General features: G+C 37.8%; 1 protein-coding gene across 3 annotated transcripts; it reads left to right on the top strand.

Moving 5' to 3' along the window:
* The first annotated feature begins 1,685 nt into the window (after positions 1 to 1,685).
* Positions 1,686 to 10,442, top strand: b4galt4 (UDP-Gal:betaGlcNAc beta 1,4- galactosyltransferase, polypeptide 4). Of its 3 annotated transcripts, none has more exons than XM_082549484.1 (7): positions 1,686 to 1,827; positions 3,213 to 3,757; positions 4,725 to 4,957; positions 6,621 to 6,808; positions 6,964 to 7,086; positions 7,177 to 7,281; positions 7,360 to 10,442. In XM_082549484.1, the coding sequence occupies exons 2-7, from the start codon at positions 3,496 to 3,498 to the stop codon at positions 7,493 to 7,495; spliced, it is 1,047 nt and encodes a 348-aa protein (XP_082405610.1). In that variant the 5' UTR covers positions 1,686 to 1,827; positions 3,213 to 3,495; the 3' UTR covers positions 7,496 to 10,442. The 3 variants fall into 3 exon arrangements, with proteins under 3 accessions (XP_082405610.1, XP_082405608.1, XP_082405609.1); XM_082549482.1 differs by lacking the exon at positions 1,686 to 1,827 and adding an exon at positions 1,852 to 1,953; XM_082549483.1 differs by lacking the exon at positions 1,686 to 1,827 and adding an exon at positions 1,963 to 2,214.
* Positions 10,443 to 15,220: the final 4,778 nt, after the last annotated feature.

Below are 15,220 nucleotides of genomic sequence, written 5' to 3'. Positions count from 1 at the left end.
ACAGGGAGACATTAAAAAAGGACAAATCCAGTTTTTTAGAGTACCCCACATTTAATCAAAATTATTACTTTGGAATGACCTCAACTGGTCAGTAAATGACAAACCACAATATAGTTGAGTTTCAGCAGTTCAATCTGAATATATAGTCAAAAATGTCTCTTGTCAGTTCATCAAGTCTGAGCTACACCAGAAGGAAGTGCATGTTTCAAATGAATACTGTTAATGGATGTTTGGCCAGTTATGAAATGAAATTGTTTCTTTAATTCTCCTGTTGTGAATGTTTAATGTGTGTATTTAATAAAGGCAGAGATAGCCACGATGGTTTACATATTATTAGTGTCAGTACACTGACGTTGTCTATTTTTCTGACTTAGATGAAAGTCCAGTCATATTTTATGACTAATTAAAACAGAAATTATATAGCCCACACTGTGTGAACATGAAAGCCAAGACTTGGAAAATTTATAGCTCAACACCACCATCTAGGAACGCAGCCAAGGAAATATTCCTCTGAAAAGTAGTGACATCTATTGTTTCAGTGCCCTCTACAACTGAAGTCAAAACCACAACCCCACATCCAAGTCTCAAAATATAATAAAATCCCACGAGCTATGTAATAGCATATTAATATAATATAATACATGTACACTATGTTACAAAAATAAGGTAAAAGGGCATCTCACAAGCACCAGACCTCCCACATGTCTCAATAAGAGGTCAGTGTGCTCAGTTATTCAGGACCACACTCGACCTGAAACTGACTGAGGTGCAGCTGGACAACCAACTCCTCTGTTGACAGGAAGAAACGAGCTTTATCTGTAGAGGCTCAAATATAGCTCTGCAGCATGACCAGCATGTTGCTGACATCTGAACTCTAGGGTGGGATGAACCATAGACTGAGCAAAATAACCAGGAAGCATTGCATGCTGTGCACATCTGTCAAAGCTTGCCCTAGCTGAAAAAGGAGAGGGTTTTGTCAAAGTACTGTAATTATTCAAATGGAAAACACTGGCACACCTGCAAGTGGAAATAGGAAATTTGATTGAATTTTAACTACAGTGGAGTAGAAATTTACCCTTTCACAAAGTTTATTTAAGCTAAATCTTTCATATTTTATTCACATAAAAATCTCACAAAATTAAACGTGGAAAGAGAAAAGACTGGAAAGCAAACTTTCAAAGGCTGTAGTGCTGTTGCATTTAGCTTTTCTACAAGCTGTTTACTTATGACTCTCCATCAATGCTCAGAATTAGCAAAAACAACAACAACAACAACAAATAGAAACAAATTAAAAACCCCGAGTACAAAATCCAAATTCAAATAAATAAACAAGTCCATATTATAGTCAATTTATACCAATTTGCATAGGTAGAATAGACACAAATTAAGCTAAAGTCATTTATAAGACATCTTAAGTGGGAATAAAGATAAAACCTTTTAATCTTGTTAGAGATTCTTCTGCTTTTTTTTTTTAGAAATATGAGCAGAATCAGAAGCACTGTGTGTAGAGCAATGACTGCATAGTAGTGAAAATTTATAAACTAACGTAACAACAGTTAAAAATGTATCCGTGAGTTTTGTCCTCCAGTAGTTTTTGGTGTCATCAACAGATCGCAAACTTCAATTTTGAAATTTTCACAACGGAAGTATTTATGTGACGCACATCATCATCATCAACTCGCAGACTTTCTGCCTCAACAGAAAAACGGCGTTCATGAGGTTCATGAAGCAAATAATATAAAAAGCAGAAATTAAAGAAGATTTACTCATAATAAATAATATAACCGTTAAACCCCCGCCGCCCGAGATCTCTTCAAGGTCTTAAAGGTAAAACTTTATTATGAAATGCGTGGAACGGAAGTCCTTACTAATTTACGTTTACTTGACTGGTGGGCTTGTAGACGGGCTAATTACAGCGATGTTGTAGTCTATGAAAGGCTACTTAAGTATCAGGTAAGGAAATTGGTGTTTTGCGCTAAATTGAAATAAGGCCAGACTGTACTCGGCTTCCAAGACACGTGTCTCTTTTAATGCTAATGTTTTATTTTTAATAGCCGTTATATCCGCATTCGTCAGCTAGCTAGCAGGTAAGCTATAAATACAGGTGGCGTTTATGTGAGGGCATCAACGTGTAAGTTGTGAGCTTCTGCAATCATAAAAAGGACTGCAGTCAAAAGAGAGAGGAGCTGGCACAAGTATAAGGAAAACAAAAAGGTACTGTTTCGTTGATCTGCACCTCGTGTTATGGACGAACTAGTCGACGTTAGCTTGACTGTGTTCTCAAAATTAACTCAGAGAAATCTTACTAAAAATGGCAGAACATTAATATTTTAATTGTAAAACGCTTTCCTGCTAACGATCCTGCTAGCATCCCAAGAGAGGACAACCATGCTAGCAATAGCATAATGGCTTTCATGTGTTTTGTTTGTCGCTGGTTGTGAGTTAAAAAGTTATCATAATAATGTTAACGGAAAAAGAGTTAGCGTTAATTGTTATGTCAGCTGATGGCATCTGTGTTTGATTTAATGGAGAGAGTGTATTATTATAGTAGTATGTCAATGAAACTGGAGTGTTACTCTGTTTTACATGTTTTTGGTTTAAATAGGAGACCTAGAAAAAAAGCCCATTCATTAATCTCCTCTGTAATGGACATTTGTTTTTGGTCTATGTCTTTTGATTTATTTGAGCTACCCTACTAAATCCTGATGTACTCAATGGAGGCCATCCAGGGCTTTCAATTGGTCTCTCGTGTGTTTGGCTGGGCTCTTTTAGTTCGAAAGAGGAAGGAAATCACAAAAAAGGTTCAGCTTTTTTTTTTTCCCTCGGTTCTCAGGAGGATCTAAAGAAAATTTCTACTATTAACAAGCAGTCCACAGTTTTGATCAACTTATCAGCTGTTTCTATATCTTTGGGCATTTTCTGTTTTTGAAACGGGATAGTTTGTTTTATTATGCAGTCATTTTCTGTAATGAATACTTTACCAGTGAAACTACCATCTGAGCAATAATCTGCTCAAGTGGTAATACAGGTTCAGAAAGTACACGTATCAGTTCAAGTAACACGGTAAGCTGGTTCCTTAATGTGGCTTTTCCTGCTAATGTGTCACATATTGTTAGCTAAAACCTGCCCTCAAAATGTGTTGCATGTTTCCAAGCAAAAATGCACCCTTTTTTTGGTTCTAACATTTTTATTTTCTGTTCATCTATTCCCAGTTGGTGGAGTGCCCAAGCTTATGGCCCCCCGTCTAAAAGTGGAGTTTTCTGATTCACCAATGGAATTTCACAAATAAGTGCTTGCTCTATATTATAGTGACTATAATAATTAGTTTCTATATAGTCAAGGAGCATGTCTCATCAGCATGGGATGACTGGTCAGCGACTCTATGGCTGTCACTGTTTTTGCTGAAACGTTCTTTGTGAAAGAAGTAGCGTAAACTATAGCTTACAGAATCTACATTCACTTTTTCTGCCTTCACATCAGCAAAGTCACATAGCCATGGGCTATTGTTCAAGTTCGAGGAAGATTTCACGCAAGAGCAAGTACGTCATACTGCTGATTCTTGTGCTGTCAGTACTGGCATGGATAGCAATATTTTCAAGAGAGATGGTGAAACCTATCTGGCATTACCCCGGCACTCAACAAACTCATGTCAAAGAAGAGAGTCAGAGGAACGAGGTCGACTTGCAGATAGAAGCAGCTAATGAAATAAATACACCACCACAAAAAACCAAGTGCCCTCAGGAGTCACCATTGCTGAGTAAGTATAGAACAAAATGCTATTTAGATGCCTTTGTATAGATGAAAGAACTACCATGTAACTCAAGGAATCCATCAATCAACCCTTTATGTTAGTTTGTTTATGTTAGTTTGTTAACAAGTGTTAATACACATTAAAACAAATGTTCACTGTTAAACATGTGAATTAGGGCTGCACGATTTTGCATAAAATGAGAATCACAATTTTTTTGGCTTAGAATTGAGATCACGATTCTCTCACGATTTTCTTTTCCAGTATAAATATTTATTGCACTTATTAACTGCACATCAACTTCGTAACAGTTGAGACTGAACATAAAAACAATAAATGTCTCACGTTTTGTTGTTGTACTGCTTGAAATTCCGTCTCCACCGTTGCTCGACACTGCGTGTATAGAGCAGGTAGTGCAACAATAGAAAAATAGTTGCGGGACGGCACTGTGTGGCGTTTGTCTAGGGTGTTGATCATTTTCCTAAATCCCTCGTTTAGCACAGTGTTGATGGGAGCCATATCTTTGGTCAGGTGATAAGTAATAGCCTCCGTAATTTCTTTGTGCCTGCGGGAGTTCGACGTGTATAGGGAAGCGCTGTATAAGGTTCCCGATATTGATATTTGAGTGGTTGACCGGAACGGATTTTCTCCTGTCACTTTCTCGTCATCCCTGACGTGCTCTCCGTTGTTTTTTCCCTGCTAATTTTAGCATCACATGGCACAGCTTCTGTATCACGTGGTATAAGGCTTGTCATTTGTTGAGCAGGAAGAGTGAGCGCTTGTTTTCATGCAGATTACGCCCCGGATCAAAACGCGGTACAGTCGTCGTCGTCTTTTTTTCTTTCTTTCTTTCTTTCTTTTTTTTTTTTTTTTAAATTGTTGTCATTTGGAAATGAGATCGCACATAAGTATGAATCGAGATCGCGATTTTCTAACGATTAATCGTGCAGCCCTAATGTGAATGTTGTTTCTCTAGTGGGGGCTGTGAAACTGTCCTTTGAGTCGTCTCTGAAACTGAAGGATGTAGAGAAAGACAACAAAGAAGTAAATGAAGGCGAGTATGAGCCCTCGGATTGCACAGCGAGGCAGAGTGTAGCAATCCTCATCCCTCATCGCAACCGAGAGCGACACCTCCTCTACCTCCTGCATCACTTGCACCCCTTCTTGCAGAGACAGCAACTACACTATGCCATTTATGTCATCCAGCAGGTATTTGTCACCTTTGTGCACAGTTTTTATATAAGGTCATGCTAATTCAGTTCTTATGCTTGTGGAACAGACATTTCTGTTTTATTTTGCATAAAGCTGTTGAAACTTCCTGGTTACATACATAGTGTTACTTTGTAACACTATAAAGGAAAAATATAACCGGTAACACTGAAGGAACTGTGTTCTGAAAAACCAACAGGCAACAGTTCACACTCTTACATGATCTAATACTTTTATTTGGAGTTAACTTTAATTTAGCTCTTGAACTTAACTGGCAGAGTGAATCTTAAACTGCCTCTGCTCATGGCTTTAATGATTCTCAGCTCTGCTTTCATATGTACCTATTTTCAGTGATATCCACTTTTAATAGCAAGAAACTAACGAGCCATATTCTTTTTTTTATTCTTTTTTTCTCTCTCTCTCTTTTTGCCATATTTTTCAAGTAACCTATATTTGACAACAGCATGGTTAAACTGGAAATTCTGTTTTTGATGTGCCAGCCGAATGGCCCCATGTGCCCATCCCAATAAAAAAAATACTACAGGCACCCCTGTTAGTAAAGTACTAGAATTTCAATCACTAAAACTGAAGCACAAACCTCTTGGACAGTCAGTACCACACAGCAAGCTGTAGTGTTTGTTAACTGATTCCATTAAAAGTCCTCCAAAAGGGACTGGCATCTTGACATAGATTTGGTGGGTGTGTCTGCATGTATGTAGTGACTGCAAACAGGAAAAGCAAGTATGTCAGATTTGATCTGTTCTCTCATGTCTCCAAAGTTTCTTGCGGAGAAGTTAAGAATAAGTAAAGATGTTAATCTTATCAATGCTAATAATAGTTCGCTGTCCAACTTAATAGTCCCACTCAGTGGATTAAAATTTTATGGCCTATGTATGGGGTTTTTCTTTCTTTTTATTTTTTTTTATATGATTAAGTTCGAGCTGGAGTTGGACAGCACAGTGGTTAACACTGTTTCCTCACAACATGAAGGCCCTCAATTCAAACCACCATCTGGCCGGGGGCTTTATGAGCAAAGTTTCTGTTGTTCAGCCTAACACTAACCCTCTGTGTTCCAGCTTCCTCTTACACTCCACAGTTAGTGGGGTTAGGTGAATTGGTGTTTCTAATTTAACTACAGATTTGAATGTGGGTGTGACTGGTCATCTGTCTCTCTATGATAGCTCTGCATCAGACTGCCGAGCTGTCCAGTAATGTACCCTGCCTCTTGCTCTATGGTAGCTGGGAATAGACTCCACCCCCCCGGATCACTGTATTTGATATGCGGAGGAAAGTGGATGGATGGAGTTATTTGAGTTAGTCAGTGAACTATTGTAGCCCTAGATATGAAATGAATTCACCCACCTTATGGCTTCTGTACAGGAGGAACCCAAAACTGGACTAGAGGAACACATTTTTTTTGGCACTTTCAGGGTGACTTTCAGTAATGAATAGCTTTATTCTTGATAGAGAAAGATATGCAGCATTAAATCATACTTTGTCCCTAATCACTTTTACATGTAAAAGCCTTTTTTTTTTTCTTTGCAGTGAGTAATGCAGCCCATCACATACACCAGGAGAACACAGACATCTGCAACAAGCTCTGAACTTTCCACAGTGTCTTGCATGTTGTAATCTTTGTACTTTCTTTTTTTCTTTTTTAAAGGCTGGTGATGTAACTTTTAATCGTGCCAAGTTACTAAATATTGGATACTTGGAGGCACTAAAAGACTACAACTGGGATTGCTTCATCTTCCATGATGTGGACCTGGTACCTGAAAATGATCATAATTTATATGTTTGTGACATGCAGCCCAAACACTTGGTGGTTGGCCGCAATGTAACGGGATACAGGTAAGAATGACTAAGAGGAAATTTACTGTAAGTCATGAAGAGTCATGGAAAAAAGCAATGCTTTGTTTTTCCACATGTGCCATTCTCTTTCCTATGATGATACATTCAGAGGTTTTATTGTCTTTAATTTTTTTCTCATGTTTGTTCACTTTCAGGCTGCGTTATAAAGGCTACTTTGGAGGAGTCACTGCCTTAAGCAGAGACCAGTTTTTTAAAGTGAATGGGTTTTCAAATGCATACTGGGGCTGGGGTGGAGAAGATGATGACCTTCGCATCAGGTGAGGCATGAATAAGTGAAAACATGACTACATTTTAAACATTGCTGGTAGTACGTATTCATTCAGCATGCATGTTTTTGTCTCATGCAGGGTTGAGCTACAGAAAATGAAGATCGTTCGGCCGCCCGCTGACGTAGCTCGCTACACGATGGTGTTTCACAAACGAGACAGTGGCAATGAAGTAAACCGGGACAGGTCAGTAGTGTAGAGATGGCAATAACGTGTGTGTAGCATGTTACAGGTCATTTCATAGTATGGATTTGTGCTTTTCAGGATGAGGTTGTTGGGTCGAACACCACAGTCATGGAGGAAAGATGGACTCAACAGCTGCTCATATAAGACTTTATCAGTTGAGAGGATGCCTCTCTATGTGAATGTTACTGTGGACATTGGCAAGCCATTAAGTTGAAGTCTTAAATAGAAAGCCTTCCTGTGACCAAAAAGACTTTGCTATATTTACAGATACCAGAGTGCAGGAAAACTGCTACACATGCAGAAGACAATATGTTGAGCATGCAAAATGCACATTGTTTTGATTTAGTTTAAATACTAGAATCAAATTAAACCAGCAGCTGCATTCAGAGTTAGCTGAAACATTTGAGTTACGTCCAATCTTCATGGTGTTACCAGCATGCAAAAAAACCAAAAGATTTTTCTGACAAGGAAAGTTTAGCTTTTGTCAGAAAAGTATCCAAATCCCTCATTTGAAATGGTCTAAAGCATTAAAAAGTCATATATGATAGTTAAAATCGGTGCACATTTTTCTTTCTCCATTTAAATAATCTTTGTGCCTTACAATGGCTAACTACACATTTTCCTCATCAACCTTTATGAGCTTATCTAGTATAAATATGCAACTTAGTCCCGACCCCGGCATTTCACAGTTGGCTGCTAGGTTGGCAGTTGGCTAACTCTTGATTTATGAGCATTCCTCAACTCTGCTCTTGTGAGAGACCCGACTCGGGTCCACACCTCTACAGTCTGTCATGTTAAGAAGCAGAGTAAAAACAAATGCTTAGGGGAGAGAAAATATCATGGCGGACATCAGTATTGACAGTGCCAGGAGCACACTGGATAACTGCTTGGTTCTGGTTAAACTAAACTAAACTGTGTAGATGGATTTACAGTCATTGATATTTATTACACATTTATTACATGTAATAAGTTCCCATCAATTCGAGGAACACTTTCTTCACCTGTCTGGCCTACCCTCTGCTTTATCCGTGTCTCTGTAATACAAGCCGAGCTCAGCAGAGACACATACACAGTGCAGCAGTGGAGAGGAGGGGTGCAAGTAAAGTAAACCACAGAAAACAAACTGATGGCTTATAATGTGCTGCTACTGCTGGATAAACCTCTTTTCTTATCTGCAGCTCTGCCTCACCCTACCTGGCAATTTCAAATATTTTGATAGGGCTTCAGCTGCCAAACATTGATTAATTTACGTTCCTGCCTTAACATTTGTTAACAGAGTGTATCTTGTGTTTTTATTATGAGTGCAATATCATATAACTCTTCCTACAGTTACAGTTTGGCAGTTACGATTGTTATGATTTTTTTTGACATGCATCTCAATCTAACACCTCTTAGATGTTTGCTTCTGTTTTTCCACTCCACTAACCCAGCACGTCACAGTATATTTTCCCCCAGCTTTAACTTTAACTTGAGCAACTGGCTCATGAGTCAGATAACTGAGAAGACATCTGACACAGTTAGTGTTCAAGTCTGATAGCGGTTGATTATTGGATTATGAATGTAATGTGCACTAAAGCTGTATTATTAATTTTGATACATCCCCAAACTACAAACTAGCTTAAATTACTACTTAAAAAGTAATTTGAATACAAAAGCACAAAGTGCCTAATAAACAGCACACATTTAAATCATCATTTAGTTGTTTATAGAGAAATTACACCTGTATTTATGGGATTCAACACTTGGTTTCTCACTTTTCTAGCAAAAACAAGGACATGTTTGGAATGTTAGTAAAATCACAGTAATCATAGTAATGATGCTATCTAAGGTCTTCCTTATTCTAAATTTGGCAGCAGTATTCTAGCGTTTGTATGCTTTTTATGCTTGCTTTGTTCAGTGAGTGGTAAACAACCACTTTAAGTGCAGCATGATAATCGTCTTTTTCACCACTACTACATCAGATTAAGCAGAAAGATTAAAATCTCATGCAATAATATATAAAGGATTCCATTCAGATATGTCATTTTGAAAATGAAAGGACTTAAGAGTTAGGAGTTAGGAAAAAAAACAGGGTGATGTAATAAAGGAATTCAAAGAGTTAATTATACCAGTCATTCTGAAAACAAGTATAGGACAGTAAGCTGCCTTATTATCACGATTGCTATTGATGAAACCTGTGCATTTTCACACCATAATACTGTGAATATTGGTCAATTAGAAGGTCAACTATGCTTAAGTAGTGTTTTTAGTGCACACTGTAAGCTCCTCTAGGATCACAGTAAATCATCCTACATTAAAATTGCTATGAAAAACAGATTTGCTGCATTAATACACACAACTACAAAATTAGCCCCATGAGCCATGTTTTGTGATGCAGCATGGTTCTTATAACGACTAACATGATTTTTATCTAGTAGAAAATGTTGGGTGGTGGATTATTTATTATTATTATTTACTGGCATCTCAGACTGGAGCAAATTGCATACGTGCTTTGATCATTGCATTGTTTGATACACAAATTTGTCATGTTTTTTTTTTTTTATTTGAACGCAAGGTAGTATAGCTGTGAACTTGCTATTAAGATATGTTCTTATTTGTATCTTTTTCAATGAGCAATATTAGTAACTATACTGGGATATAGATTACTTCTGCTGTTACACGATTGTGAGTTACAGGTCGCAATGAAGTGTGTGTGTGTGTGTGTGTGTTCTTGCACTGCTGATGAACCAACTACTCTTTAAATCTGCGGTGTGTTGTAGCCATTATGAATACAAGTTCTCTGTGTTGGTGGCCATACTGTCTGTTATTGTAGTTCTATTTCCACTCCTTGATGAATGTTATGTATGTTTGTTTGTTTTTATATGTACTGTGGTTTAAAATCTTTTATTTTATATGACTGAAACATTTGAAGTAGTTACATTTTCAACTGTAACTTGATCAGGACTGACAAAATCATGTTGTGATATTGTAGCATTAAGAACCTTAAACTTAAATTCTCTTGAATTCAGTTTATACTTTGAAATTCAAAGTAGTTTTATTGTGTAGTTTTTGTGTTTAGAATTTTGTTTTGGATTATGGGATTTCTGAAGAAGAAAAGGGATACAATTTGACTTGAAATGGTATTTTCTCTTTAGACAACGTAATAAAAATATTTTCTCTTATGAACAGTTTTATGATTTTGTGTTTCAGTGTTTAAAATACAGTTTGGGATCATCTTGTACAATATACTGTATTGTTTAATTTATGGGGAAAAGGTATTTCTCTGTTTTAATATTAAAAAATACAGTCTGGCTAAACTAATAATACAAAACCAGTTTTCTCATCTCTACTAAAAACACTCTTTTATCATTTACTGGCTGAAAAATTCTAAAACCTTCAGATTAATGAGTTGTTTATTTCCAAAAAGGAAGTGTGTCAAATAAGGCTGTGAGAGTGGAGGTATGGGTTATAGACAAGTTACTCTAAATGGAGCAATAAAAGAAAAAAAAAAAACAAAAAAACTGTCTGCTTGGAAAGCCAGAAGGAAAGAGTGATTCATTTATCAGAACTTAGAAATTATGTCAATATTTTTATGGTAATTCTATTTTAATGAAGAGAGAGAAAATATCAAATACCTCCCCCAAAATTCCAAGGTTATGAAAAGATTTCCAGAAGGACACATCCCCCAGCATGCACCTATTCCAGGAAGGCAGTACAATACAATAAAAACTAAAACAAACAGAATGGGGGAAAAGTACATTTGCCAGGGTTGTTACAATAGTAAGTAAACAATTAATGAACATCCGTTTGTCCCCCTTCCACTAACCTGTTCAATCAACAATTACTCAAACACGCATGCATTTATATTTTTATGTTGTATTTATTAGATACTCTTGATTTGTGTGCATGGAATGAAAGATTCTGAGTCTTAGCTAGAATTATGGCTCCCCCACATTGCCACACAGAATACAATCAATCGATCACAATACTTCTGATCTCAACTTAACTTATGTTTATAAAGCACAGCTTCCTATAGAATCAGTTTATTCCAGTCCAAACTCAATCTTCATGGGTAAGGCCAAAGAGGTCATGAGATCATGGAGTGGCCAGGCCAGTCTGCAGACCTCAGTCCCATAGAACATCTGTGGAGGAAGCTGAAGCTTGGCTAAGAAAACTAAAGGACTTCAAGTTTCTGTAAAGAGAAGTAGACCAAAATCCTTCCTGAGATGTGTGCAGACCTGGTGACCAACTTATAACTTCTATGTATTGTTTTTTTGTTTGTTTTTTTCTGGATTTTTAGTTGGTTTAGTTTATTTGGTTTATTTATTTTTCTTGCCATTAAAATTAAACAGTCTCTAATTTTGTATTAGTTTATTTCTTTTTAAGTGAGCAAACTTACAAATTCACCAGGGGATCAAATAATTATTTCCCGCACCATAAATATGCACAAAGCTGGAAAAGACTTCAAAGGCATGTCAGGAGAGCAGAGTGTTTATCAGTTTCACAATAAGACAAATTATGTACAAATGAAGGGAACTTGGGCCTGCTCTAAATTATTTAGTAACAACAGTCTGCAAAGATCTTATGCAGTGCACGCCATGCACATCTGAGAGAAATGAAAAGCTGAACCTGAGGATAACAGGAAAAACAACTGTGGAAAATAATTAACCAAAAGCAAGTGTTCATCTCAGAGGACGAAGGAAGGAAGCTTTGCTTTTTGGAAATGATTTCTAACGTCATATCTGGAGGAAAAGTGCACTGCACATCAACACAAAATACCAAAATGTCCTTGTTTGGGCCTCCTGTGATTACCACAGGACCCCGATCTTATGCACTTGTTAAAAAAAATGGGAACGGTCAAGTCAAAGTACTATTAGGCACTTAATGTTCATAATTAATAAGAAGGTAAAGAAAATGCAGGTTATTGCTACTAGAGGTCTGAGTTGCCAGAATCACTGCCCTACACAGTGAACGGTCACTGAATGTGTTCAGTAAAGACGTGCAATGTCCAGCTGTTTGTGACACATTCAATTTTGTACATATCTATAATAATAATAATGGATTGGATTTATATAGCGCTTTTCAAGGCACCCAAAGCGCTTTACAATACCACTATTCATTCACTCTCACATTCATACACTGGTGGAGGCAAGCCACAGTTGTAGCCACAGTTGTAGCCACAGCTGCCCTGGGGCAGACTGACAGAAGCGAGGCTGCCATATCGCGCCATCGGCCCCTCTGGCCAACACCAGTAGGCAAGTAGGGTAAAGTGTCTTGCCCAGGGACACAACGACCAGGACAGAGAGCCCAGGGATCGAACCGGCGACCTTCCGGTTACAGATGCGATTCCCAACCCCCTGAGCCACGGTCGCCCCTATGCATATTTGTTGTAACTGTGCATTACATAAGAAGCACAACCTCACTGTGCAACTTGCTGTAGTGCAAAGATTTGACCAGAGGAGGGCGTGGAGAGCACAACTTCCAGTTTAAAGAGGACATCTCAAGGTATTTAAGAAAATTGCATTTATTGCCAAACAACTGGGACAACAGTGGCCTCAATTCATTATAATAATAATAACAGGATTAAGCTCAGACATGGAACAATAAAAGAAAATAAAACAATAAATGATCTTTCTTGATGTTCAAATAATGTAAACTTATATCTTATTTTCTAGGATTCTAATATTCCTGCTTAGTTAGAAAACATGGCCTAATCAGGTTTGGCGTGAATAGGCTATGCAAACAAAGGGTTAGACTCTCTGTTGATATAGTTTAAGCAAATTGACATAGCACCTCACGCCTATTTAAATCACTAAAGCCAACATAGCCACCTGTCTCGCATCAAATACAGCTGAAATATCAATCTTCTGTCTTGAAAACCTTATATCCTCATGCAAAATCAACAGTTTTTTGTATATATAAAGAACATTTTCTACCTAGTTGTGTCATTTCCCTTCTTCCACATTTAGCTGGAGCCAAATTGTGCTGCAGATCTACCAAGGCATTGCATCACTCTGAGAACATGGAGAACTTGTTCTAAAAGACTCAAAGTAAGGACAAGAATAACTCCTTATTAGTCGCACACACAATGAAATGGTCTCTTAGCATAGACACTTTTTTTATTATTAACCAGTGCAAAGAAAGAGCGGGATGTCTGAGGCTTTGTATGAACAGCATGATGTCATCTCCTCTTCCTATGGTGCAGAATGAAAGCTTTGTCTTGCTGAGGCCAAGCTTGGTCATGTAGCTCACATGTGACATTCACAAAACACTCACAAAAATATCAACTCTGCGAGCTGTGATCTACTCAACAAACCACACAGTGCAGATATTTAAAAAAAAGGTCCACAGCTACCTGCTGTGTGTACCTCGTTGTTCTTGCTTTTAAATACTATATGGCTTGTGTAAGAGCTCCTTTGTCAGATGTTCTCATTTCTATTTGTAGCAGAACAGTCATTTAAGTATGTGGAAGTTTCCTCTTTTTTCTCCAGTTGTTTCAAACTGTTCAGTTACGCAGGTCAGATGAGTTGAATCTGAATTTTGTGTGTGTGTGTGTGTGTGTAGGTGTGTTTGTGCCTGGATGTCAGTATCAGCCATGTCTGTTTAGAACAAATAGATCCTGGGAAAAGGATTCCTTGTTTTCATAAATACGTAGAAGTGAGAACAGATGGATGGATTAACAAAATGTTCTCAGAGGGAAAAAAAAAAAAAGAAAGACATGGAAACTGGCATTTTTGACAGCTGTAGTAAAAAGTGGTGGTTAATGTTTTAGAGAAAGAAAGGATTATTTGTATGTAAAGAATCCGCATAGAATCATCACCCAAGTCTGCCGTTTTCTCTCTGCTCTACTGAGAATTCGAGCTTCTGTCAACTCATTGTTTTGGTTTTCCGGCCTGTTATTTTACTTTGGTTCACTCACACTGCTTGTGTTAGCGACTGGGCGGGAGGCAGACAATGTCAGCAATGAGCTGGTAAACAGAGCCGAGCATTTAACAGCCAAGGAGCCAGATATTTCCCCAGGGAGCAGGAGGAGGCCAGAACACAGCTAAAAGAAGCATGATTATTAGACTTATTAGGCTTAAGTTATGGGGTGGACAAAAAGCAAAACTCTAGATTAATGCTAACGTTACTGCATATCTCCTAGACGTGTAAAAGGCAGCACTACTCCCTATCTGGTTTACCATTAAAAAGTGATACCAGGCTTATGTTTTTAATGTTTGGTTTGCAGCTTGTTATTTTATAGCTTTTTATTTCTGTATAGGAAAAAGTTGCTTTTACTCCAAATCAGTTTTTCAAGTTACGTAAGGCTGGTTTAACATGCTCTTTGGTGTCTGCATATGCATGTTTTTCTGGCAGGAGTAAATGGTTTTAATTCGATAAATGTCTACAGTTAATAAATCATTGCACTCGGTGGTTTGTCAGGGGGAATCGGCGATTATGTCCAAAAATGTCACTTCATGGAAAATTCAGTTTTTCACGGCTTTAAAATTCCAAGCCTCATTTGCGGAATATGTTTCTTGGGGTCTGTAATTTTCCCTGTTAAACCGTCAGAGTTCCACAACGCTCAAGAATGCACTCACTGGCCATTTTATTAGGTATAATCATATCACAGTGACTAAACGCATTAAGGCATGTAGTCATGGTCAAGATGATTTGCTGTAGTTCACACCGAGCATCAGAATGGGGTAGCAGCTGATTTCAGTCATTTTGAACATAGAATGGTTGTTGTACAAATCGCTGATCTGGCATTTTGTCCCACACAATCACCTCTATGGGTTACAGAGAATAGTCTGAAAAACAAGAAATTGTGGATTTAGAGTTCATAATGATGTCAGTGGTGTAGTGGTCTATGGGCCTCTTAGTAACAACTGAGCATAAACACCACAGCCTACCTGAATATTATGCTGACCATGCCCATGCTTTTAGGGCTACAGCGTACTCATCTTCTGATGTCTGGAGA

Source organism: Aulonocara stuartgranti (genome assembly GCF_965226115.1).
Source record: "Aulonocara stuartgranti genome assembly, chromosome: 10".
Taxonomy (NCBI): Eukaryota; Metazoa; Chordata; class Actinopteri; order Cichliformes; family Cichlidae; genus Aulonocara; species Aulonocara stuartgranti.
The sequence above is the reverse complement of the archived record's forward strand: the minus strand, read 5'-3'. Positions and strand labels throughout refer to the sequence as shown.